The sequence below is a fragment of the Kogia breviceps genome, chromosome 9 (assembly GCF_026419965.1).
Source record: "Kogia breviceps isolate mKogBre1 chromosome 9, mKogBre1 haplotype 1, whole genome shotgun sequence".
In the NCBI taxonomy this organism is placed as follows: Eukaryota; Metazoa; Chordata; class Mammalia; order Artiodactyla; family Physeteridae; genus Kogia; species Kogia breviceps.
In genome coordinates, this window is record NC_081318.1 from 24,401,968 (window position 1) to 24,426,569 (window position 24,602).

Sequence of the window (24,602 nt, forward strand, 5' to 3'; positions counted from 1 at the left end):
CCAACCACCCGACCCCATCCCTTCACCTAGCCCTAGTCTCTTTCGAATAAAGTGATGGCGGGGTAGGGAGGCGCAGAGCCAAGACATATAAATGTTTACGTGAATGTTGAGAGACACTAATATTCGTCGAGTGCCCACTATGAGGAGCCAAGCATCTTACTTTTATGCCATTTAATCTTAATCTTGAAACTTGGTCCTACACTGAGGACACTGTTTCCCCTGTAGCTGTTTTGAGAAGAGGTTATACTCCCACACTTCACTTTTCCCAGAGGCAAGTTTTGCGGTGAGCATCTTCCAAGATGCCTAGTGCCCCTTCCATACCATTAATTTGCCATCCTCTTCAAAACAACAACAACAAAATCTCTGTGGTGGCTCATCCCACCTGATTATAGTACCCTCCTCCTCACTGGGGTTGTTGTCTTCTCTGCCCCAAATACCACTTTGTCACTCATTGAAATTGACACCTGGTGCACACTCTTCTCCACCCAGTGATCCTGAGTGACTTTAACCTTTATGTGCCTGGCTTATCCAATACCCTGGCCTTGACCTCATCTTCAGTGAATTTGACCTCTGCACCTGTTCAGCTACCCTCTTTAGGACAGATGAAGCATTACAACTGCTCCATAGCTGAAACTGTAAACTCAAACACCCCATCCTCTGATCATAATTGCTGTCCTTTCTCCCTTCACACTAAGTTACTTCTTATACCTTGTATTAGTTATCTATTGCTGTATAACAATTTACCCCAAAACTTAAGTGTTAAAACAATGAGCATTTATTATCTCACAGTTTTTGTCAGGAATCTAGGCAGGTCTTAGCTTCAAGTTCCCTCACAAGGCTGTAATCAAGCCTGTAGTCAATGGGAGCTTTGGTCTCATCTGATGGTCCCATCTCACTAAGGGAGGATATGCATTTAAGATCACTCAGGCAGTCATTGGCAGGATTCAGGACCTCAGTTCCCTGCTGTGTGGGTCTCCTCGTAGGGCACACAGCATGGTAACTGGTTTGCATCAGAGCAAGTGAGTGAGAGAGCGAGAGGACAAACACGAGTCTTTTTTTTTTTTTTTTTTTTTTTTTGCAGTACGCGGGCCTCTCACTGTTGTGGCCTCTCCCGTCGCGGAGCACAGGCTCCGGACGCGCAGGCTCAGCGGCCATGGCTCACGGGCCCAGCCGCTCCGCGGCATGTGGGGTCTTCCCGGACCGGGGCACGAACCCGTGTCTCCTGCATCGGCAGGCGGATTCTCAACCACTGCGCCACCAGGGAAGCCCACACGAGTCTTTTTGAACCTAATCTCAGAAGTAACATCCCAGGACTTCCCTGGTGGCGCAGTCATTAAGAATCCATCTGCCAATGCAGGGGACACAGTTTCGAGCCCTGGTCCGGGAAGATCCCACGTGTTGCAAAGGAACTAAGCCCGTGCACCACAACTACTGAGCCGGCTCTCTGGAGCCCGCGAGCCACAACTACTGAAGCCCACGTGCCTAGAGCCCGTGCTCCGCAACAAGAGAAGCCACCGCAATGACAAGCCCCTGCACCGCAATGAAGAGTAACCCCTGCTTGAGTCCCCGCTCGCCGCAACTTACAGCAACAAAGACCCAACGCAGCCAAAAAAAAAAAGTAACATCCCATCACTTGCCATATTCTATTAGGTGCAGCCCACACTCAAAGGGAGGAGATTACACAAGGGCATGAATACCAGGAGGTAGGATCACTGGCGATCATCGTAGAGGCTACCTATCACACACTGTTCTTTAAGTGGAATTCAAAGTCCCTGAACGTCTCTGTCCTCTTTATATCAGCTCATTTCTGCTTTCTTCTGGTCTCTTAGACTCCATTATTTTTGCCCCTCTCCTTCCAGTATCCTCATCTCTAATCCCCATTTGTCTTCCACTGGACTCAACTGTCAAAACTCCAACTCTAGGTCTCTCTGCCTTCTCCAAACCTACCACTTAACTAGAGCAAACACTCAAAGATGCAGGTCGTTGCCACACTAACAATTCACAGGGCCTCACACATTGCCTGGAATTTCTTCTGTTTCCTCAATCACTTTAGTCTCCAACTCCATTGGGTCTGGTGTGTCGTTGTTTAATTAAGACTATATTTTTAGAGCAGTTTTAGTTTCACAGCAAAACTGAGAGGAGGGTACAGAGATTTTTCCATATATTCCCTGCCCCCGCACAGGCATAGCCTCCCTCATTATCTACATCCCGTGGTCCATTTGTTACAGTTGACGAACCTATATTGACACGTCATAATCACTCAAAGTCCATAGTTTACATTAGGGTTCACTCTTGGTGTTGTACATTCTATGGGTTTAGACAAATGTATAATGGACATATATCCATCAATATAGTATCACACAGAGTATTTTCCCTGCCCTAAAAATCCCTGAGTCTGTTTTACAACTGATGGGAACATACTTTATAACAAAGGGAGCTCTACCTAATGCACTGTGGTAACCTAAATGGAAGGGAAGTCCAAAAGGGAGAGGATATCTGTATGTGTATGGCTGATTCATTTTGTTGTGCAATGGAGGCTAACACAACATTGGAAAGCAACCATACTCCAATAAAAATTAATTTTAAAAAAATCCCTGGGTCTGTTTTAAACTTTCTCTGTTTTCCTCTTAACCCTGACTCCACTCTCTCCCACACTCTCCAATAGTGTAAGGCGTCCTACTTCGGAGGGATAATAAAAACCATCAAGAACTCCTTCCATATAAAGACGCAGACGTAGAGAATGGACTTGAGGACATGGGGAGGGGGAAGGGTAAGCTGGGACAAAGTGAGAGAGTGGCATGGACATATATACACTACCAAATGTAAAATAGATAGCTACTGGGAAGCAGCAGCATCTCATGGGGACATCAGCTCTGTGCTTTGTGACCACCTAGAGGGGTGGGATAGGGAGGGTGGGAGGGAGACACAAGAGGGAGGTGATATGGGGATATAGGTATGCATATAGCTGATTCACTTTGTTATACATCAGAAACTAACACACCATTGTAAAGCAATTATACTCCAATAAAGATGTTAAAAAGAAAAAAAAAAACTCCCTCCATTTCCCACCACAAAAGCTAAAAACTTATCTTCCTTCTCATTCTTCTCCTTTTCTCCCTTGTTACAAAGAAAAAACTTCCTACTGCTTAGGCTAAACTCTCCGTCTATGTCCTAGATCCACCCCCTCCATCTTCTCAAGGGTGCTCAGATAATTCCCTCTCCTGTTTCATAGCCTCTCAGTTTATCCTGGATTCTTCTCATTAATATTTAAATATTCTCAAATGTCTTGCATAGTAAAAATTAATTAATTAAATTAATCTTTACTCCACATCCCTCTCCAGATAGCTCTCCTCCCTTCATAGACAAAGCCTCTTGGTGAAATTCTTTGTGTTTGTTGCCTCTACATCCTCACCCTGCATTCAGTCCTCAGCTCCCTGCACTCTGACTATTGCTCTTATCAACATACTGAAACTGTTCTCTCCAAGGTCACTCATGAGTGACCTCCTTGGGACTTCATTCAATGGACACTTTTCACATTCGGCTGAGCTCTCCATAGCATTTGACGTCATACTCCTTGAAATGTCTCTTTCCTTCCCATATCTCTTATATTCCTCCCATGTCTCTAGTTATTCCTCCTCATCTCCATTGTAAATGGCTCTCCTTTTGCCTACCCTTAATATTAATGTTCCCCTGGGTTCTTCTCAAAGTATCTTCTTTTCTAGTGCAAAACATTCTTCCTGAGACGTCTAATCCATTCTCATGGCTGCATGCTAATGATTCCCAAATAGATAACTCCTGTTAAAATAACTCCCTTGCACTCCAGACCCATATGTACAATGATACTCTGGATATCTGCCCGTGGCTGTCACCTTGGGAATTTAAATTCAACATGTCTCACAAGGAGCTCATTATCTTTCCTCCCTAGCCTCCTCTTCCCTAGTATGCGTCTCAGCCCAAATAATGAGATGAAAAGCTACCCAGTTACAAGCCAGAAACCTGGAGATCATCTGTGACTCCTCTCTCTACCTCATTCCTTAATTCTCAGTCAATCTCGGCAATCTGTTAGATCTACGGCAGTGCGGTGTAGCACATAAGCCCGACCTGGAGCAAGACTGCCTGGGTTCCCATCCCAACGCTACATAACCTTGAGCAGGCTGTGTGGTATCTCTGTTCCATGGATTTCTCCTCTGTAAAATAAAGATGATAATAGAACTTACCTCCTAGGGTTGTTCTGGTCTTGAGGATTGTATGTATTAGTAAATGCTAAATGCATAGAACACTGCCTGGATATATGTGTTAAATTTGCCGTGATTATTATTACGTATCTCCTGTTGCTTAAGCCTGACATATTTTCACCCGGGTCGCTGCACTAGGCTTATAATAGAGCTCCCTGACATCAGGGAGCTTCCTTTACCTACACCCCACCCATTCTTCCTACTGCAGCCTAAGTGATATTTCTAAAATGCAGATCTGATCAGGTCTTTCTACGCCCTAAGCCCCTCCCGTGATTTCTCTACACCAGCTCTTCTCTCACAGCTCTACCCTTCCACAGTGGGCCCAGGCCAAGTGAACTTGGTTTTGGCCCTTCAAGACCACACTCCTTGGCCTCCAGGGCTTTGTGCCTACTTTTGTGTCTGCCTGGAGCACTCTTTCCATCCTTCTTTCCTCCTCCCTGCCCTGACTCACTTCCCCTGTTTCCCCATCCTTCAACTCCCCACTTAGAAATCAGAATGTCTCCCCTGGAAGGCATTGAGAAGAATGTCTTTCCTCAGGGTAGGATTGTTTTGTTTTTTTCCCCTACTCTTGATCTGTGAGAGCACTTATGAGATGGTAGTGTCATTGTCTCTTTCCCTTTGAAAATGTCATCAGACTGTGTCTGATTTCCTTACAGTGGAATTCTGAGGCCATGCCTGGCACAGACAGCTGCTCAGTATATATCTGTGAATAAATGAATGACAGGGACTTCCCTGGTGGTCCAGTGGTTAAGACTCTGTGCTTCCACTGCAGACAGCACAGAGTTTGATCCCTGGTCGGCGAACTAGGATCCTGCATGCTGTTCGGCGCAGCCAAATAAAATACAACAAAATAAATGAATGACAGAAAAGTATTATCATATTCATTTCACCTGTAAGGAACTATAGATTCAAGTAGGATGTTTGTTCAAGGTCACACGGCTAGAGAAGTAGTAGAGAAGGGATTTGACACTAGTTCTTGTGACTCTAAAACTCATGTTCTCTCTGCCATTAGTAATGGAAGGAGACTTAGAAAGCCTTAAAGGTAACTCCTGTGTGGTGGAGAACATGAACACATACTGCCCCCCCACCACACACACACAATCTAGAGATGGACAAGATTAATTTAAACAAACAAACAAATACCCTATTTTCTGTACTCCTTTGAGAGTAAATCTAGGCTATATATCCCCAGTAGTAATAATGGCCAAAATATAATGAGCACTAAATACTAAACAGACTCTATGCAGAATGCTTGTCCCTACATTACATAATTTAATCCTTAGAACAATGCTATGAAATAATCAGTCTCTTTCCACAATGGAGGACATTAATGCTTCAAAAAGGTGAGCAACCAACTATAAGTCAATTGGTAATAAGGGATGGAGTCAAGATGCGAATCCTGAAATTTCTGACCATAGTCTGCTCTCAACCATTTGACTAGCCTGCTTCTAGGGTGGCCAGACATGCCCCCTCAACCTCGATCTGCACCTGTAGAATCCAGAGGCTTCAACGAAAGAGTTTTCAACTCTCCAGTGAGCTTCCTTTGGGTAAACGGGAGGAAATGCAGCACTGGACTAACTACCTGCTTCCATTCTTCCAAGCCCCTCTCCAACTTCAACCCACCCTCCATACTGTCAACTTGCTGTTCTTTCTGAGATGCACATTTCAATCACACGGACTCCCTCCTTACTATTATAGTGGCTTCCCTTCTGCTTCAAATAGAGTTTCAACTCCTTAGCATAGCACAGGAGGCCCTCACCATCTGGCTCTGACCTACTCTTCCTTCTCCTCTTCCTCCTTCTCCTCCTCTTCTTCCTTCTCCTTCTTTTTAAACTTTGTTACAGACTGAACTGTGTTCCCCAAAACTCGTACGTTGAAGCCCAAACCCCCAATGTGACTGTATTTGGAGATAGGGCCTTTATGGAGGTAATTAAGGTTAAAAGAGTGGTTTCCTAATCCAATAGGATTGGTGCCCTTATAAGAAAAGGAAGAGGAACCAGCTCTGTCTCTGTCTCTCTCTCTCCCTCCCCCCACCCTCCCCGCCTGCAGGTGTACAGAGGAAAGGCCATGTGAAGACACAGCAGGAAGGTGGCTGTCTGCAAGCCAGAAGGAGAGGTCTCATCAGAAATCAACCCTGGCACCTCGATCTTGGATTTCTAGCCTCTAGAACTGTGAGAAAATAGGTTTCTGTTTCTCGAGTCATCCAGTCTGGCATCTTGTTATGACAGTCTGAGTTAATACAGCGTTTTACTGTACTATGCTTATCTAAAAGAAAAGCCTCATATGGGACTTCCCTGGTAGTCCAGTGGGTAAGACTCTGTGCTCCCAATGCAGGGGGCCCAGGTTCGATCCCTGGTCAGGGAACTAGATCCGGCATGCATGCCACAGTGAGGATCCCACGTGCCGCAACTAAGATGCGGCACAGCCTAAATAAATAAATAAATAATATTTTAAAAAATAATAAAAGAAAAGCATCATAAACCCAAGTTGTCTAGATCAGCCCTGTCCAAAAGAACTTTCTGCAGAGATGGAAACATTCTGTATATGCTCTGTCCACCACAGTAGGCAACAGCCACATGTGGTCAATGAGCACTTGAAATGTGGCTACTGCAACTGAGGAACTGAATTTTTAATGTTATTTAATTTAAATTAATTTAAATTAAGTTTAAGTAGCCACCTGAGGCTAGTGACTGATGTATTTAATCATCAGTCTAGGTGATCAAACTTAAATCTTCCTGTCATATCTGATACCAGAATCTTCTATGTTGGTTTTTTTTTAAATAAATAAATAAATAAATAAATTTATTTATTTATTTATTTTCGGCTGCGTTGGGTCTTCGTTGCCGTGCGTGGGCTTTCTCTAGTTGCAGTGAGCAGGGGCTACTCTTCGTTGCTGTGCGCGGGCTTCTCATTGTCGTGGCTTCTCTTGCTGTGGAGCACGGGCTCTAGGCATGCAATTGTGGCACATGGGCTCAGTAGTTGTGGCACACGGGCTTAGTTGCTATGCGGCGTGTAGGATCTTCCCTGGCCAGGGCTCAAACCCATGTCCCTTGCATTGGCAGGCAGATTCTTAACCACTGTGCCACCAGGGAAGCCCTATGTTGGTTTTTATTTTTATTTTTTTCAACATCTTTATTGGAGTATAATTGCTTTACACTGGTGTGTTAGTTTCTGCTGTATAACAAAGTGAATCAGCTATACATATACATATATATATATATCCCCATATCTCCTCCCTCTTGCATCTCCCTCTCACCCTCCCTATCCCACCCCTCTAGATGGTCACAAAGCACCAAGCTGATCTCCCTGTGCTATGCGGCTGCTTCCCACTAGCTACCTATTTTACATTTGGTAGTGCATATATGTCAGTGCTACTCTCTCACTTCGTCCCAGGTTACCCTTCCCCCTCCCCGTGTCCTCAAGTCCATTCTCTACATCTGTGTCTTTATTACTGTCCTGCCCGTACGTTCATTAGAACCACTTTTTAAAAAAAATAGATTCCATATATACATAAAGTCTCTGGAGTTCCCTTATGCTCTAGTGGTTAGGATTCAGTGCTTTCACTGCTGTGGCCCAGGTACAATCCCTGGTGGGGGAACTGAGATCCCACAAGCAGTATGGCATGGCCGAAAACCAAAAAAAGAGCCTCCTTCCCAATATGTATAAAGCTTTTGAGCTATTTCCCTCTGCCTGGAGTTCTCTGCCTGCAACAGGAACAAAATGGACAACATCTCTGCCTCTTGGAAGCTTACATATAATTTTTCAAATTAACTAATTTATTTTGGGGGAAGCTTACATTTTAATATCAGAAACTCAGGAGGGGATCATTATGATGGCTGAACTTTAAATTTGGATTAGAGGTACCTGCAATCAAGGCAAAAATAAAAAGACACATTAGGTTATATAATTATCACTGTGTGATCAAAGGAAGTATATTATTTTATAGGAAGAAACAAACTTTTCCCTTGATATTGAATTCTAGAAGGGTGTCATTACATGACTCTTTATCTAAAGAGCAATGAGTAATATGACGACAATGTTTGCAGTAGAGTTTTATGAGATGAAGAAATGTGGCTTTTTCTTATTAAAAGGTCACAGAAAACGTAAAGGAATACTATTGGATAGTAACTCAGTGAAAGTTTCTGTGGTAGAAAAGAGGAATCATTATAAAGAAAAAAATCTGCTCTTAAAAAGGGGGTCAGGCTTCCCTGGTGGCGCAGTGGTTGAGAGTCCGCCTGCCGATGCAGGGGACACGGGTTTGTGCCCCGGTCCAGGAGGATCCCACGTGCCGCAGAGCAGCTGGGCCCGTGAGCCATGGCCGCTGAGCCTGCGCGTCCGGAGCCTGTGCTCCGCAATGGGAGAGGCCACAGCAGTGAGAGGCCCACGTACCACAAAAAAATAAAATAAAATAAAAAAGGGGGTCAAAATACCTATTTCTTGGGAATTTTCTGTGGTCCAGTGGTTAAGGCTCGGCGCTGTCACTGCCGAGGGCCCGGGTTCAATCCCTGGTCGGGGAAATAAGATCCTTCAAGCCACGCAGGGCAGCCAAAAAAAAAAAAAAAAAACAACCACTAAGGGGAAATACCTAATTATTTCCTCTCAGGTACAGATAGTCAATCAAAACAGTTAAGAGAGGGAAAACAAGACCCTCTAAGATGTTCTAAATAGGTCAAGTATAGAGAATAATATTTAGGTATTCCCTAGTCCATACTATTTTGGTGAGGGAAGTCATACAGAGAGACTGTAAAATTGGAATCCATAAACTTGACATGATCCTGACCCTTTACTAAACCCTCCTGATATCGGTGTACTTTGGTTCAGGGTGTATAGAGAACAATCTGGAATATTCTAACATTGTTTCCATCTTTTGACCTGGCAATTCCACTTTTGGAAATCTCAAGGGAAAAAATGTCCTGGGGCAGAGTGGGAGGAGTCCAAAGCAAGTATTAAGTCAAAGGGGTTGAGAGGAAGTGCTCTGGAATGTGTTTGCCAACGTATGAATTGTTTGTGGAACCTATACTTTGTGAAACTTACAAGTCACATAACCTAGGTCTCAGTTTTCTTGGCAGTAAAAATGGGAATAAAAGTCGTGCCTGTCTCATTAGGTTGCTGTGAGATGATGAATGAAAAGTTCTATTTACAGTGCCTAGGATCTAGGAACTTCTTAATAAGGTGAGTGATAACGATGATGATCTAGAGAATTTGAAGTTACTCATAGCCCCAAATATATGAAAATAGCTAAGGAAACTTATGATATGTAAACAATGAAATACTAGGTAGCTTTAAAAAATGTCATGTATGTAAACTATCTTTAAAGTGCAAGGTAAAAACCATGACATGAAATAGTTTTGCATGTTGATTTTAACAAGGTAAGAAGACATGTATAACTTAAAAAGAACCCAACAGAATTTTTAGAGATGGAGACAGAGTTTAATGTTCTGTTGGTTTGCTGGGTATCATTTCTAAAGTTCAGAGTGAATTCTTTTTCATAAACTTAGTTTTCAGTGCCAGAAGATTAATTTCTTACCCTTTTTCTTATGAAATATAAGACACAAGAAAGTGCTCCAAACAAAAATGTACACCTTAATGATTTATCACAAAGTGAACACTAATGTAATTACCACCTAAGTCAAGGAGATGAATGGCCAGCATTCCCAGAAACTGCCCTTCTAATTGCTGCTCTTTCTAAGCCTGTATCTTAAAACACTATAATTTTGGTTGTGTTTTTTAAAATTTATAACTGAAATTAAACAATATGTATTCCTTCATGTGGTTTCTTTTGCTCAGCGTTATGTACGTGAAATTCATCCACATGATTACATATAGCTGTTGTTTGTCATCTTTATTGTTGTATAGTATTCCATAACAATGACTATACCACACTAGGTTTATCCATTCTCCTGTCAATGGATAGTTGGCTTGTGGCAGATTGTGTTTTCCAAAGATGGCCACAGAAATATCTCTCAACACACATGTTGTTTTTATAAAGTGACCTCAACATTCCTCCCATTAAAAGGTGGAATCTATGTCCCCCCACTTGAAGGCCTTTGCTCTGCCTTAACCAACAGAGTACATCAGAGGTGACTTCTAAGTCACTTCATAAAGTATGCCTTGCACTTCCACCTTGTTCTTTGGGGATGCTTGCACTTGCCACCAAGCTGGGTGAAAGCCCAGCTACACCATGGAGAGGCTGCATTCAAGTGTGTTGGTCAACTGCCCCAGCTGAGTTCCTGGCCAACAGCGGGCATCAACAACCAGTGGTTGCCTAGTGGTTAGGAATCTGGGCTTTCACTGCCATGGCCTGGGTTCAATCCCTGGTCAGGGAACTGAGATCCCACAAGCCTGCAGCCAAAATATATATACATATTCTGTTCCCTGGTGGCCAAGTGGTTAGGATTCTGGGCTTTCACTACTGTAGCCGGGGTTCAGTCCCTGGTCAGGAAACTGAGATCCTGTAAGCCGTGTGGTGCAGTAAAAAAAAAAAAAATCCAGAAGCATGCATATATTTGCCTCTTCCATGCTATTTTGGGAATTCCCTGGTGGTACAGCTGTATGAGGAAGAAGGCTTTAGATGATTCCAGCCCCTCACCACTGAGCCACAGCCTTTGAGTGTCCCCACAGAAGTCACAGATATTGCAGAGCTGAGACAAGCAATTCCCTCAAGGCCCTTTCTGAACTCCTGACCCACAGAGTCCACAAGCATAACAAAATAAGAAACGCATGTTCATGAATGTTTATTTATAGTAGCTAAAAACTGAATATAATCCTGTTCCTAGCACTATTGCTATAAAAAATATATATTTTATGCGCTTCACACTTAGCGCATAAAACCACAAACATGCGTTTCTTTGGGGAATATATAGGGGTCATAGGTTATGAATATCTTTAACTTTGGTAGATAATGCCAAACTTTTTCCAAAGTAGGCGTGCCAATTCAGACTGTCTCCAACAGTACATGAGAGTTCTAATTATTCCATATCCTCACCAGCATTTGATATTATCAGTGTTTTTTTTTTAAATATATCATTTATTTATTTATTTTGCTACGTTGGATCTAAGTTGCTGCGTGGGAACTTTCTCTAGTTGCAGCAAGTAGGGGAGCGGGGGCTCCTCTTCGTTGCGGTGCACGGGCTTCTCATTGCGGTGGCTTCTCTTGTTGCGGAGCACAGGCTCTAGGCATGCGGGCTTCAGTAGTTGCGGCGCGTGGGCTCAGTAGTTGTGGCTCGTGGGCTCTAGAGCACAGGCTCAGTAGCTGTGGCACACGGGCTTAGTTGCTCCGTAGCATGTGGGATCTTCCCGGACCAGAGCTTGAACCCGTGTCCCCTGCATTGGCAGGTGGATTCTTTACCACTGTGCCACCAGGGAGGTCCTTATCAGTCTTTTTAAATAACAAACATTTTGGTAGAGGCGGAGTAGTATTCTCATTTTGGTCTTAATTTGCATTTCCCTGATTTCTAATGAGGCTAAGCATTTTTAAATATGTGTAACTGGTATTTGGTCATAAAGGTATTCTCCTATATTATCTTCTAGGAGCTTTATTATTTTGCCTTTCACATTAATAGCAACAATTCCTGGAGGTACTGTGACATCATTTCGTTTGTCTGCCCTCAAGTCATCTTTTGGGATTGTAGTCATTTCAATGTTAATCTGATCCAAAATGAGAGGATCTAACCCTGGAACATTCTCCTACTCCCAGAACTTAGAAAGTCTTCATTGCAAACCAAATGATAAAGTCAAAATTCTGAGGCCCTAGAAGGGTAAAACACTTTATTCTTCAAGCAGCCTAATCCCACCAACTCATTTGGAACCAAGCTGTACAGAGGAGTACCCCACTCGCTCTGTTCTCCCCATCACACACCTCGCCTCCAAACCAAATGCTTGAAGCCATGGCTCTCCCCCTTTCTCGCTGTGCTGCCAAACAAGCATAAGTGTTCCCACTCCCATCTGGCCCCTGTGGCCAGGACAAGGTCATTAAGAGGAATGTCTCTCCTGAACTCTGGATTCCCAGATTTAGGGGCAAACATGAGGAAGTCAGTGCATTTCAACTGTGACTTTAGACCTTTTGAGCTTGGTGTTTGAATTCCCTTGGAAGGATTAGGATGGCTTCTCTTCCTGGGAGTTACTACCCATGGAATTGCAAGGCAGTTAGATTTCCAACCTGCTCTTCTCTAAGATGTGAGACCAAGTTCTTCCTAGCCCACAACCTTCAAAAAGCATAGAGGCAGGCTTCCCTCGTGGCGCAGTGGTTGAGAGTCCACCTGCCGATGCAGGGCACACGGGTTCGTGCCCCAGTCTGGGAAGATCCCACATGCTGCGGAGCGGCTGGGCCCGTGAGCCATGGCCGCTGAGCCTGCGCGTCTGGAGCCTGTGCTCCGCAACGGGAGAGGCCACAACAGTGAGAGGCCTGCGTACCGCAAAAAAAAAACAAACAAACAAAAAACCAAAAAAAAAACTACCTAGAGGTCAGGGAATCCTAAAATGAATTGCAGAATACGACTAAATAATCTAAGTGCATTAGAAATGTATGAAACAGCTTCAGGGACGGGAGTGGGGAAAATCAAGTTACTTGATTTAAGTAACTTTGGAAATGAGTGGAGTCTGTAAGACTAAAGGTAAAATAAACTGTACTTACGTATTGTACAGACTTCACAGGTAAGCAAGGGAGGAAACCAAAATGATCCATGAGATAATGGATTGGAGTTGGAGACATCAGTATGAACTCATGTTTAGTTTAATACCGATACAAATGGTTACATATGGAACTATTTATAGATATGTCTATATACATGGATTAGTACACTCATGTATATTTCTTTTCTCTGTCAGCTGAAAGAACCCAGAAGCACTGAAACCCCAGTAGCAGCAAGCATACCTAGTGCCCAGATCTTTTGTTTTTCATACCATTCTCCAACAAAAGGTACCAGAGCCTCTTGGACAAATGGCTGATTCTAGGCCTGGGGCAGGAAATATACAAGATAAATAAGGAGATACTCAAACACACACAGACACACACAAAACAAAAACTGAGCCCCATGAAAATGGGGGTATGTCAAAGGGACACAGGAGGCAACTGAAGGAGCTCCCAATGGCCAAAGCTAGAACAATTTGAACAACAAAAAAAGTAGTATATTGGATAATAATATTCCAAAGAATAAAATAAGTATCTGTAGTCCATATTGACAGACATACATTACTGAACAAATAAGTGTGAGAGAAGTAAAAAATCTCCTGAACAGAAGAAATCCAAAATCAATGTAGGTACTTCACTCTCAAGCAGGTGAAACATAACTCCCCACTCCTTAAGTGTGAGTTGTACAGAGGACTTCCTTCAGAAAAGTACCGTATGGAAAAGAGGGAAAAAGATTAACTTTGGTGGGGAAACCCAGTAAACACTACCTCAACCGGATGATCAAGGTCAACACCAACAGAGGTAAGTCATGTTGACATGTGATGTGAAATGAGGAGGACTGCACTTTACCTTTTTCGGTCTTCTTCTTCAAAACCCATAAGCCCAGTCTAATCGTGAGAAAAACATCAGACAAATCCAAACTAAGGGATGTTCTACAACTGCTCAAAATTTTATAAGTTATCAAAAACAAGAAAAATCTGAGAAACTGTCACAGCCAAGAGGAGCCTCAGAATACCTGGTGACTAAATGTAGCGTCCTGGATGGAGTCTTGGAACAGAAAGAGGACTTTAGGGCAGAATGGAGAAAATCTGAATAAGGTATGGACTTTAGTTATTAATAGCATATCCATATTGGTTCATTAATTATAACAAATACTAATGTAAGATGTTCATAATAGGGGAAACTGGGTATAGGGTGTATGGGAACTCTCTGTATTATCTTTGAAATTTCTCTGTAAATCTAAGACTGTCCTAAAATATAAAGCCTATTAAAATAAAATGTGTTTAAAAAATGGAATGCTATCTTCCTCCCCAGATCCTCCACCTCATGCAAAGTTGGGCGGGATGGAGTGGGGAAGATTTGCAGAGCGCAGAGCTAGCTGTCCCCAAGGAATAAATGGAACTTTGGGTCACCAGGCGGGTCTGAAAACCCCAGTCAGGATGCAGCCCCTTCCCCTCGGGCAGGTATGATGTTCATTCGGACCCAAGGACGCACTCTCCACAAGTGATGGGCCACTGAGGTCTGAGGTGCACAGTGCCAGACCTGGCAGCTCTGGGCTGGGCTCTTCCTCACCTGGCCTCCTGGAGCCCTTGGCTCTAACCCCTGAACTCCCCAGCTCTGCTGGTGGTTGTCTAGGGGAATGAAAGACTCCCCACCCCTCCCGGGAAAGCCTGGTCCTAGGAGAAACAAGGGGAGGGTTGAGCTCAGAGGTTAGGGGCCCGTGTTGAAAAAGAGGGAAGAGAGGGACATTTTCTGTGTCCGCAGTTGGGAGGAAGTGCTCTTCACTCTCTCTGTGGCACATTCAGAGGGAGGGAGCTGAGTAGCCAGCGTTTCAGACGCCAAGCGGAAAAGCGTTGCGATTTGCAAGTGTTATAGTGGGGTCTGGGCTGGGAGAGTAGGGTTGGCGGTGCGGGCAGTTACAGATTTAGCACCAAGCTTAGGAATATTCAAGGAACTTGAAGATACCCCCACGTTTTTGTAGCCAGGAAGCTACTATGACTTTAAACTCGGAGGCACCTGCTGCCAGCGAGTGGTTTTGGCGAGGTGGCCAGTGCGCTCTGGAAAGCTGAGGGCTGGCAGGAGATGGGGCTCGCTGGAGAAAGGAAAGATGAGAGCCAGAACCCCACAGCCTACAGGGAGGTGCCACAGGGAGGGGTGGAAACAGCCTGGAACTGGCCTTTCCACCCCCAGTGAGTGTCCAAAGGCCGGGGTGAGGTGTCAGAGCGAAGCCGTTGGTCTCTGTTCTGGCTGCGCCCTGCCCTCTCCAGCTTTACGCACGGGCTTGTCTTGTCTGCTGGCCCCTTGAGGAGGGCAGGGGAACTCCAGCGGCCTCTCCTGAGGACAGATCTTTTCCCATAGCTACAGGGCTTTACACCAGGGGCTCCCAAGGACAGAAGAAGCCAGAAGTCAGGGCTCTACAACAGGGCCAGGGACACGCAGGAATGGCCATGGGCAGACTGGAGAGGGGCGCACAGGCTGGCTGGCGGGTGGCAAGACCTCTGAGTTAATGTATAATTGAGAGCAGATGGCAGGGGCTGGCAGCAGCCTGGGGCCTGGGCCCAGTGAATGAGGGGCAATTAGCCCCAAGCCTGGGGTTGGGGTGGGGGGTAGGTTGAGAGAGTCAGACTGTGGAGGCAGATATTTGCTCCTCAAACAGTCTGGTGCACTGGGCAGAGAGCTGAGTGGCTGAGCCTCTGGGCTGGCTAGGCCCCCCTGCCACGGCCCTTCCTCTCTTTTCCCTCCCCCCATCACCTCTGGGTCGAAAGCCTCTGTTTGTTCAGACCCAAGAGTGTGTTGTAAAGGCGGGGGGAGAAGGTAGTTTATGGGGGAAATCGCTGCCACCACCATCTGCCAGGTCTTGTCCCTTCTCCCCCTGACACCCCTATCTCCACCCTCACACAGCTGTCTATGGGAATAGTGGGTCTGGACATGGAGCCTTTGGCCCCCAGATGCAGGGGCAAATTAAGAGGAAGGGATGAGGTAGGAAAGGAAGACTAAGATTAGAGCTACCACATGCCTTCCTTGGGAACTCCTCTCACCCAGGCATGGCTGAGTAGAGGGACCAGCGGTCCCAGCTGCCCTGGGAGTGAATGGCCTCTACAGCCACTAGAGCGTGTGCTGTCCTGCCCCTGGTGCTGAAACCGCCTGCTGCAGTCTGCCCTGTCCCCGAGGGCTCCAGGCTAGTCTGAGGATGCTGCAGGAGGCTGGAAGAGAAGGGCAGTACATGTCAGGGTAAGGTAGAAAACCCACTTCTGTGATATATTTGGCCCTGCTTTGAGAATAAGAGTTCCCAATCCTAGGATCAAGCTGAACATACAACATCAACACCCCTGCCCCCCAAAGCAAAGCATTTACCATTGAAACCTATTCTTCCCTGGGTCTAGTGTTAGAGCACCACACCCTGCTTACTTTCAGCCTGACTTCTGAGAGGGTTTCACAGACTCCAAGGTATGCGATGCACCCAAAGAGCTTTCCATGCCGGCTCCTTTACAAGGGGTCTGCCCGAGACCATGGTGGCTACAAAGCTTCCATGCACTGGGGGCTTCATTTCCCTTCCAGCTACCACCCCCCCCCCGCCACCTGAACAACAATCCAGATAACCTGTGGTATTCTCTGTGGGAACAGGAGTGTCATCCATAACTCAGAGTCTAAAAGCACCAAATCCCTCGTAGAATTGAGCCTGATAAATCGAGAAATGGATAAACACCCCACGTGCAACCTAACTCCCTTCAGAGGCTCATTCCCTCCATCGCTCCTGTTGTCAGTGTTCTAAAGTCCAGGATCCCCCAGTTTCCAGGCAAGAACTCATCCTGGGCGTCACCTCAGTCAAGGAGCCAACTGAAGGATTGGTGAGGACACTCTTGGGAAGAACTGGTGTTATGTGATACTCTCTCGGTGCACACCGCATCCTCTCAGAGGTCCATGAGCCAACTTGGCCACTATTTAGGTGTTGGTCTATATACCCATTGACCTTTTATAGCAATACACGTAGGACCCAGGAATTGACCCAGAAGTTCATTCTGGCTGGAAGCTGTGTCTGTGGTTCTGGAATGCATGTTTGGGCTTCTGTGCCTTCAAAGCCTCGGAGACGCAGTCTGAGATCGCCCAGCCTCCTTATCCCCCATTCCCTTCAGGAGTACTGGCCCCCGCGTGGGTGTGCTCAGGAGCCAGGGGGCCTGCGTGAGGGCTCTGTACCTGCTTCGGGGTGGCAGGCAGGCGCAAGGTGGGCTCTGAGGACTTGCGGTGGAAGGACACACTGGGTCACTGGCTGTGGCTGGCCCTGCTCAGGGCCGGTGTCGCCAGCCCCATGCACACCTCCCTCCTCCTCCTCTCCTCTGCTCATGGCCTGTGACATCACTGGCTGCTCCCAGAAGGCTGCCCTCTGCTCCTGAGCACGGGCTTTCTGTGGCTTGGACCCCCTGGCAGGACTGAAGCAGGAGCAGAGTGGAGGCTGTTAGCAGGACCAGACCACCACCATCCCTGGAGACTGCAGGGGTCTCAGGAGCCCAGGTCAGGAGACTGAGACCCCCCCCCCCACCAAACAGGTAGCTTACCGCAGGCTCATTGTCTGCTTCACCTCTCATGCTGGTTCCATGTCTTTGTGTGGCCAAGCCAACCTCTCTCGTCCTTTGTCTTTGCAATCACCACCCTCCTGCCCCTTCAGCCCCCTCTCCTGCTCTCCCACCTTGTGAGGACCAGTTCTTTCATCAGACAAGTTAATATGAATGTTGGAAATGTGTGGTGTGGTGCGGTGACCGGGGGTGGCTTTCTGTTTTGAGTTGGGGTGATTTTAGGTTTGGAGATGATTTCGGTTTGGATATTGAACCTGAGACCCCACAGCTCCTCTGAGCTCTGATCACTCAGGGGGGACACAGTCCTATCAAGGATTCAGGGTTTGGTTGATTTTCTGAGCTCCCACCTGCCCCCGCTATCCTGGCATAGCCTTTACATCCCCAGATTGACTTTCCTCTCTCTGTTGCTTTGGAGGCAGCAGGGGAGGAGGCAGAGAAAGAGAGCCTCAGGATTAGAAGCTGGAAATTGCAGCTTCTGAGGAGGGACTGGCTTCTAAACCTCCTTGAGCTTTACTCCCTGGGTGGCCCCTGATTTGTGGGAACCCCAATGTCTGCCTCAGTTTTCTTTTTGGAGAAACCTCTTCTTTCCTTCCTGAAAAGCTGAGAGCATGCAGGGGAATGTGACTTTAACTGTCTAGAGAGGAGTGAGTAAAAGCTGATTTATCTCCTGAAATTTACCAAGTCACTCTGGCTGCCATAGTCTTTGTGAGTTCATTGTTCTTTCCCCGGTGCTAGTCCCCTCTCCCTGGTTGCACTGTAATCTCTCGGAGGGCAAAAACCTTGTCCCTGTTCTTTTTACTCCCTTCATCTTGAACAACCAGCTATGTGCTCATGATTAATGCCTTATTCAGTAAATAATTGCAGATTAGTTAACTGAGCCAAGATGGCATGGTTATTACAGGAAAGTTCTATGCATTAGCTATTCTCTGGGGTGACCTCCAGCCCTGCCAGGGGTCCAGGCATGAAAGGAGGTGACTTCAACTCCCATTACTAGCAGATAAAAGCAAGACGGACATGGTGGCCCACGACCTGTGTCCTGGGCTGCCAAGAGACTCTCTCGTGCTCACACTGGCTTCTATACAGGTCAGAGACAGCTCTCTCCTGCTTCCCCCTCTCTCCCTTTGACATGCCTTTGGTAAACGGTAGTTGCAAGAATGAGTGTCTGGTCCCAGAGACTTGATCTCTGAAAGTATGAGATCTAGACCTCTCCAGAGTTAACAGGGAGCTGCAACCCCAGAGGGTTAGAAGCTGTCAAGAGAGATGTCTTCCGGGAGAAACCAGGACTTCAGGCTTCTTCATCTCTCGTTCCAGGGGGTGGGACTCAAGCCTCAATGCCTGGGGGTAGAGCTGAGCCCTGGTGTTTCCCCAGACCTTCTTGGAGAGTATAAAAAAACCAGAGCAAGACCCTCCCATGAGGTGCTCTGATGGAAGCTTTCTGGCTGGTGGTTTAGAGAACATAATGTCAGGACCTGCATGAGAGTAAAGGCAGAGCCTTGAACCTGGTCCCCAGCCTCAGACCAGGGCGATGGAGATCTTTGGTCCCTGGTGCCCTCTCTGGCTGGGCATAGCATCCTGAGCTTAGGAGGCAGGACTTGGTCCCAAGTGTATCACCTGGTGGCTGATAAGGCTTTTGAGGGGTCAGAGGCGACAGTGGTCCATTTGGAAACGGGAAAGCATCATCCATTTTTACCTGACCTCTTGTATGGAACATGTGAGAAAGCGAGCCCTCCCACCCTCCCAGGCCCTTATCAGGACATCCAGAAAGATCCAGTCCTCTGCTGGCTCTGTGATGTTTTAATTCAAAAGTTTAGTAAAGAGAAATTGAATTTTCGTAGCCAATCTACTGGCAAACTTTAGAAACTTTATCCTCTATCACAAAACACCCCAAGGCCATTCTAAGCAAGAGATTCCGCCCAAGGAAACCTCGATTATTGTAGGTCCAGCCTCAAGAACCAAAAAGGAGCTCCCAGGAGGAACTTCCCTCCCCAGTTTTCCCAGTTCCTGCCCTTCTGTGAGGAGGCTCAGCCTGGAGCATGCTGCAGGACGGTAAGATGCCCCAGAGAAGTGAGAAGAACAGGGTAGCATAAGAGGGTGGGAATGGCTCCGGGCTCTGCTTCCATCCACGTGGTTTCATGTGCCCTCAGCCAGCGTCCTGGGGGGAGCTCGTTCCATTCACTCTCTCCCCGCTCCACCCTGCTTCCCTTAGATAATGAGGGCCAGCGCATGTGGCCGAGGAGCAAAGACTCACCCATGAGCCAGCTCCCAAAGAAAGTGGCATGTTTGGGGGACCCTGGGAGCAGAAGGGGAGCAGTCCCCTGGAGAGAGGATTTTCTCTATGGTGGGAAGCCAGGCTAGCGGGGCCTGAGTAACCCTCTCTCAGGAGGGTCCTCCATGCTGCAGGTGGGCTGGGGAGAGGGGAGACTTCGGGTCCCTCCTTCTCCTGCCCAGGGATCAGCAGTGTGAATCAGCTGGGGGGGCTCTTTGTGAACGGTCGGCCCCTGCCCCTGGATACCCGGCAGCAGATCGTGCGGCTGGCCGTCAGCGGGATGCGGCCCTGTGACATCTCACGGAGCCTTAAGGTAGTGTGCTGGAACCTTCACCCAGTGACGGGTACGAGAAGCAGGGAGAAGCGGCCCCTTTAAGGCAAGTCTGGGGCTGTTGCAGACTCGGAGGGCCTTTGGGGCTTGGGCTGCTTCCTTGAGGGCTGGGATAGGGAGCTTCAGGGTTCCAAAGGTGAGGCTAGACTCGACTCTGGGGCCTGATTCAGTCAGTCTCACTTTGCCTTGTAGCTTCCTTCTGTCCCAGGGACACTCACCCTCTGTCCATCATACCTCACCTGTCCCTGCTTCTCACCTGACCCAGGTATCTAACGGCTGTGTGAGCAAGATCCTAGGGCGTTACTACCGCACAGGTGTCTTGGAGCCCAAGGGGATTGGGGGAAGCAAGCCGCGCCTGGCCACACCACCTGTGGTGGCTCGAATCGCCCAGCTGAAGGGTGAGTGCCCTGCCCTCTTCGCCTGGGAGATCCAACGCCAGCTCTGCGCTGAAGGGCTTTGCACCCAGGACAAGACTCCCAGTGTAAGTGCCCTCCCCTCCCCAGAACCGGAACTGCGGCTGCCAGACTGGTTGTCTGGGGAGGGAGAAGACGATCCCTTCTTACTTGGCAGTGGGGCCTCCCAGGCTGGGGGGTGGGGCTCCTGGGCTCTCTTCTCACCCAGAAGTTTCTCTTCTGAAAAGCGGTGGTGGTGAGACAGGTGAGAAGAAGAAAGAGTGGGGCTGAAAGGAGGCTGCCCTTGGGAATGATGTGTGGGCCAGGACAGAGGAGAGAAAGGATACCGGGGAAACATCCTGAGATGCAACCTGGGCTGGGCACCGTTTCCCCACTCATCGCCCCACATCCTCAGGTCTCCTCCATCAACCGAGTCCTGCGGGCGATACAGGAGGACCAGAGATTCCCCGGGGCACAGCTCAGGTTGCCAGGTGGGTTTTGGAGCTGCCTCCAGGGGTGTTCAGAGCCAAACCTAAGCATTTTACAGTTCTCAGATTCCTTTCTTGTTCTTTCTTGGATCACCCTCACAACAAGATAATAAAGTGGGCCTCACAGGGGGTCTGGGGGTCTTATTCTCTCCTAGCAGGAGAAAATGGAGGCTCAGAGGAAGGGAAGTAACTTACCCAAGGTTACCAGCTAGTTGTTGGCAGGTCCTGGAACAGAGCCCAGCTCCCTAGGTCTCTAATTTCACAGGATCTGCCGATAAGGAGACAGACTCGGCCTTCCACACCCTCCCCCTGCCTCGTTCACAGCTCCTCGGAGCATTTTTGAGGTGCTGTGGGATCAGGCAAGCCTGGCCCATCCTTGCGGCTGTCTCCCCCCACACGCGAAGCATGCGCCCACCTGGCTTCGAACCCGCCCACCCGGTGCCCCTGCGGCGACCCCCGAGCAACTGTGGGCGCCCCAGAGGTGCGGCTCTGCTCTCACCCTGCACTGTGCCCTGCCTACAGCACCAGGGACGCGGGGACTCCATTCGACCAGAGGAATCACCATCACAGACCCGCACCAGCCACCGTCTCCCTTTGCAGCTGTTTTGGCTCCAGTTCCTCCAACGCCGCCTAGTGGCTCCGAGGCGCCCCGGGGTCCCCACCCAGGGACAGTCCACCGCAATCGGACGATCTTCTCCCCAGGCCAAGCTGAGGCGCTGGAGAAAGGTGCCAGAGCTGGGGCGGACGGTGGGCCACGGAGGCAACGGCCCGGAGGCCTGCGGGCCAAGGCTGAGAGCTGGAGCCTGTGGATGGCCCTGCGTCGGGGAGTAGGGCAGTTCAGGGCTGGCACAGGCGGGGAGTGGGGCCTTGCTCCCCTCCCCGCGCCCTTGCTGTGTGAGCCTCTATCTCTGCAGAGTTCCAGCGTGGGCAGTACCCTGACTCAATGGCCCGCGGGAAGCTGGCCGCTGCCACCTCTCTGCCTGAAGACACGGTGAGGGTGAGTGAGCTCTGCCACACAGGTGCACAAACCGTAAGGACAGAGCGTCCGGGCCGGGCAGCTGCGGCTTCCGGTGAGGTAGGGAAGGCGGCCAGAGGCAGAGACGGGCTTGTTCAGAGCGGGAATGAGGCAGGCCCCTCCTTGTTGCACTTCCGCTGAGCTTGCTCCTCCACTCCCCGCTCCACGCCTTAGCACCAACGAAGGGGACAGAGAGCCCAGGCCAGAGCAGGAAGGGAGGATGTCAGGGCTGAGGAAGGGGCTGCACTCCAAGTCTAGGTCAGGAACACGTGGTGAGAGCGGTGGGTGCTGGGCCTTGGAGCGCACAGCCAGCTGCATCGTTTCTGCCCTCCTCAGATCTGGTTTTCCAACCGAAGAGCCAAATGGCGCCGACAAGAGAAGCTCAAGGGGGAAATGCGGTTTCCAGGTGATTTCTCTGCCCATCCATCTACTCACCTACCCTTCTTTCCTCCCTTCCTTCCTTCCCATCCATCCATCCATCCATCCATCCATCCATCCATGCATGCAACCAGCAAACATTTACTCGGCACCTCCCATGCACCAGACCCTGTGTTAGATGCTGGACATACACAATCCCTGCTCTTCAGGGCTGCACTGGCCCCAGTTTACCATCTCTGGGATTTAATCCTTCCTCCTCAGTCTCCCAAGACCCCGCCTTGGGAAGGAGGGCAGTTTGGGGCTGTAGCATCCATCTCCTCCCCCGACCCCCCAGAAGTCATTGCCTTTCCTAGAACCTCCCTGCCTCTCACCTCCACTCCCTGCTCCCCAGACCCCTGTTCCTCCCTCTGGTGCATCCACCCTTACCTTGCAGGTGCTTCCCAGGACCTGACTGTATCAAGTGCCTCCCCTGGGACCATCTCTGCACAGGTATCCAGGAAGAGGGAGGAGCGTGTGAACTGGGAAGACTGAAGGGGGTCACTGCTTGTCCCATCCCCAGTGGGTGCCTGAGCTAGAATGCATGACTCCCCTGGGCCCTCACAGTACAGTTTCCAGAAAGTGCCATCCTCAGAGTTTACCATGTGAATGGCTCCCTCTGAAGTTGTTCAGAACACAGCCCTGGGGGTGGGGTGGGGTCGTGCAGCCCTGGGGTCCCAGTCATGCTAAACAGGAGGCATCCCTGGCAGCTGAGGGTTTCCTCATGCTTTTTCTAGCAATCCCCCGGCAGTGTGTCCACAGCAGTCCTACCTGCCCTGGAACCCTTGGCTCCCTCCAGCTATCCGCGGTTCTGGGGGACAGTATCAGACAGATGTCTGAGTGACAATCCACCACAAGCCTGTCTCAAGCCCTGCTGGGGTAAGAATCCAGGCCAGGCCTCACTCCTGCAGGGTGTAGGGAAGGCTAACTGACTCCTTGACCCACCGGAGGGCATGGATCCCCCGTCGGGGTCATCAAAGGAATCTCAATACAGCTTTCCTCATTCTTTGCATGGCCCATAAAGTTGGGGAGACTAGTACCCCTGAGTCTATACTGTCTTTGACGGCCTTAGCAGGCAAAGGGGCTGGAATGGAGATTCAAGTGTGTATATCCAGTGTAGAGAACCAATGTCCGCCCCTCTCCCCATCAGTGACTTTGAGGGGGGGGGGCAGCAGCAAGCCCAAGCTCACCCTCTCTTCATCCTTACAGGCTACTTGACCCCCACAGCCGAGCTCCCTGGATCCACTCCTGCTTTGCCATCCTTGCCCTTCCTTCCTCTGCCCCCATCATCAGCCTTGGTACCCATCAGGTCTTGCTCTGGCCTGGCTCCCCACTTCGAGGCCTGGGATGAGGGAGGCGGTCCAGAGTGGAAAGGAGATGCGATGGGGAGGATCTGATACCGCCTGCCCAAGCAGAGTATCGCTTCTTCCTCCTTCCTGTGTCTCCTCCTCATCTGTGGACCTTGCCCTTCTTACGTGTCACCTGATTGCAGAAGCCGTGCCCACCCACTTCTCACACTGGCCTTAAGATGCTTCCAGTTGGCAGTGATAAAAACGTCTTTGAAATTAGCAGTAGTTCTGTTGTCCATCATGTTTTTCTCATGAGCACTCATAATCCCACCCCTATATGTAACAATTATAAAGTTTGCCATCGGGCTTCCCTGGTGGTGCAGTGGTTAAGAATCCACCTGCCAATGCAGGGGACACGGGTTCAAGCCCTGATCCGGGAAGATCCCACATGCCGCGGAGCAGCTAAGCCCGTGCGCCACAACTACTGAGCCTGTGCTCTAGAGCCCGCGAGCCACAACTACTGAGCCTGAGTGCCACAACTACTGAAGCCCGCTCGCCTAGAGCCCGTGCTCCGCGACAAGAGAAGCCACCGCAACGAGAAGCCCGCGCACCGCAACGAAGAGTAGCCCCTGCTCGCTGCAACTAGAGAAAGCCCGCGTGCAGCAATGAAGACACAGAACAGCCAAAAAATAAATAAATAAATAAGTTTGCCATCTATCTATCTATCTATCTAATTTAGTTATCTATGTAACTATCTAGCTATCATCTAATATATTTATGTGTCTATACAACTAGGTATCTAGCTCTTATCACTCTAATCTTTGTATTTATCTATGTGTATATATATATATATCTACATATGTATGTAGATATGTATTTATCTTGGTGTTTGGGTGCTCATATACCCACATGTATGCACATATAACACATACACACACTGATAGTACCTCGTGGCACATCATCCCTGAGTCC

At 48.5% G+C, this 24,602-nt stretch overlaps 1 protein-coding gene across 1 annotated transcript; it reads left to right on the top strand.

The window, feature by feature from the left end:
- The first annotated feature begins 13,640 nt into the window (after positions 1-13,640).
- Positions 13,641-23,692, top strand: PAX4 (paired box 4). Its single transcript, XM_059073962.1, is given in 11 exon segments — positions 13,641-13,665; positions 19,884-20,014; positions 20,298-20,513; positions 20,840-20,915; positions 21,513-21,638; positions 21,827-21,909; positions 22,264-22,333; positions 22,739-22,794; positions 23,079-23,237; positions 23,569-23,622; positions 23,624-23,692. Coding segments are annotated over 11 exon segments (1,065 nt in total).
- Positions 23,693-24,602: the final 910 nt, after the last annotated feature.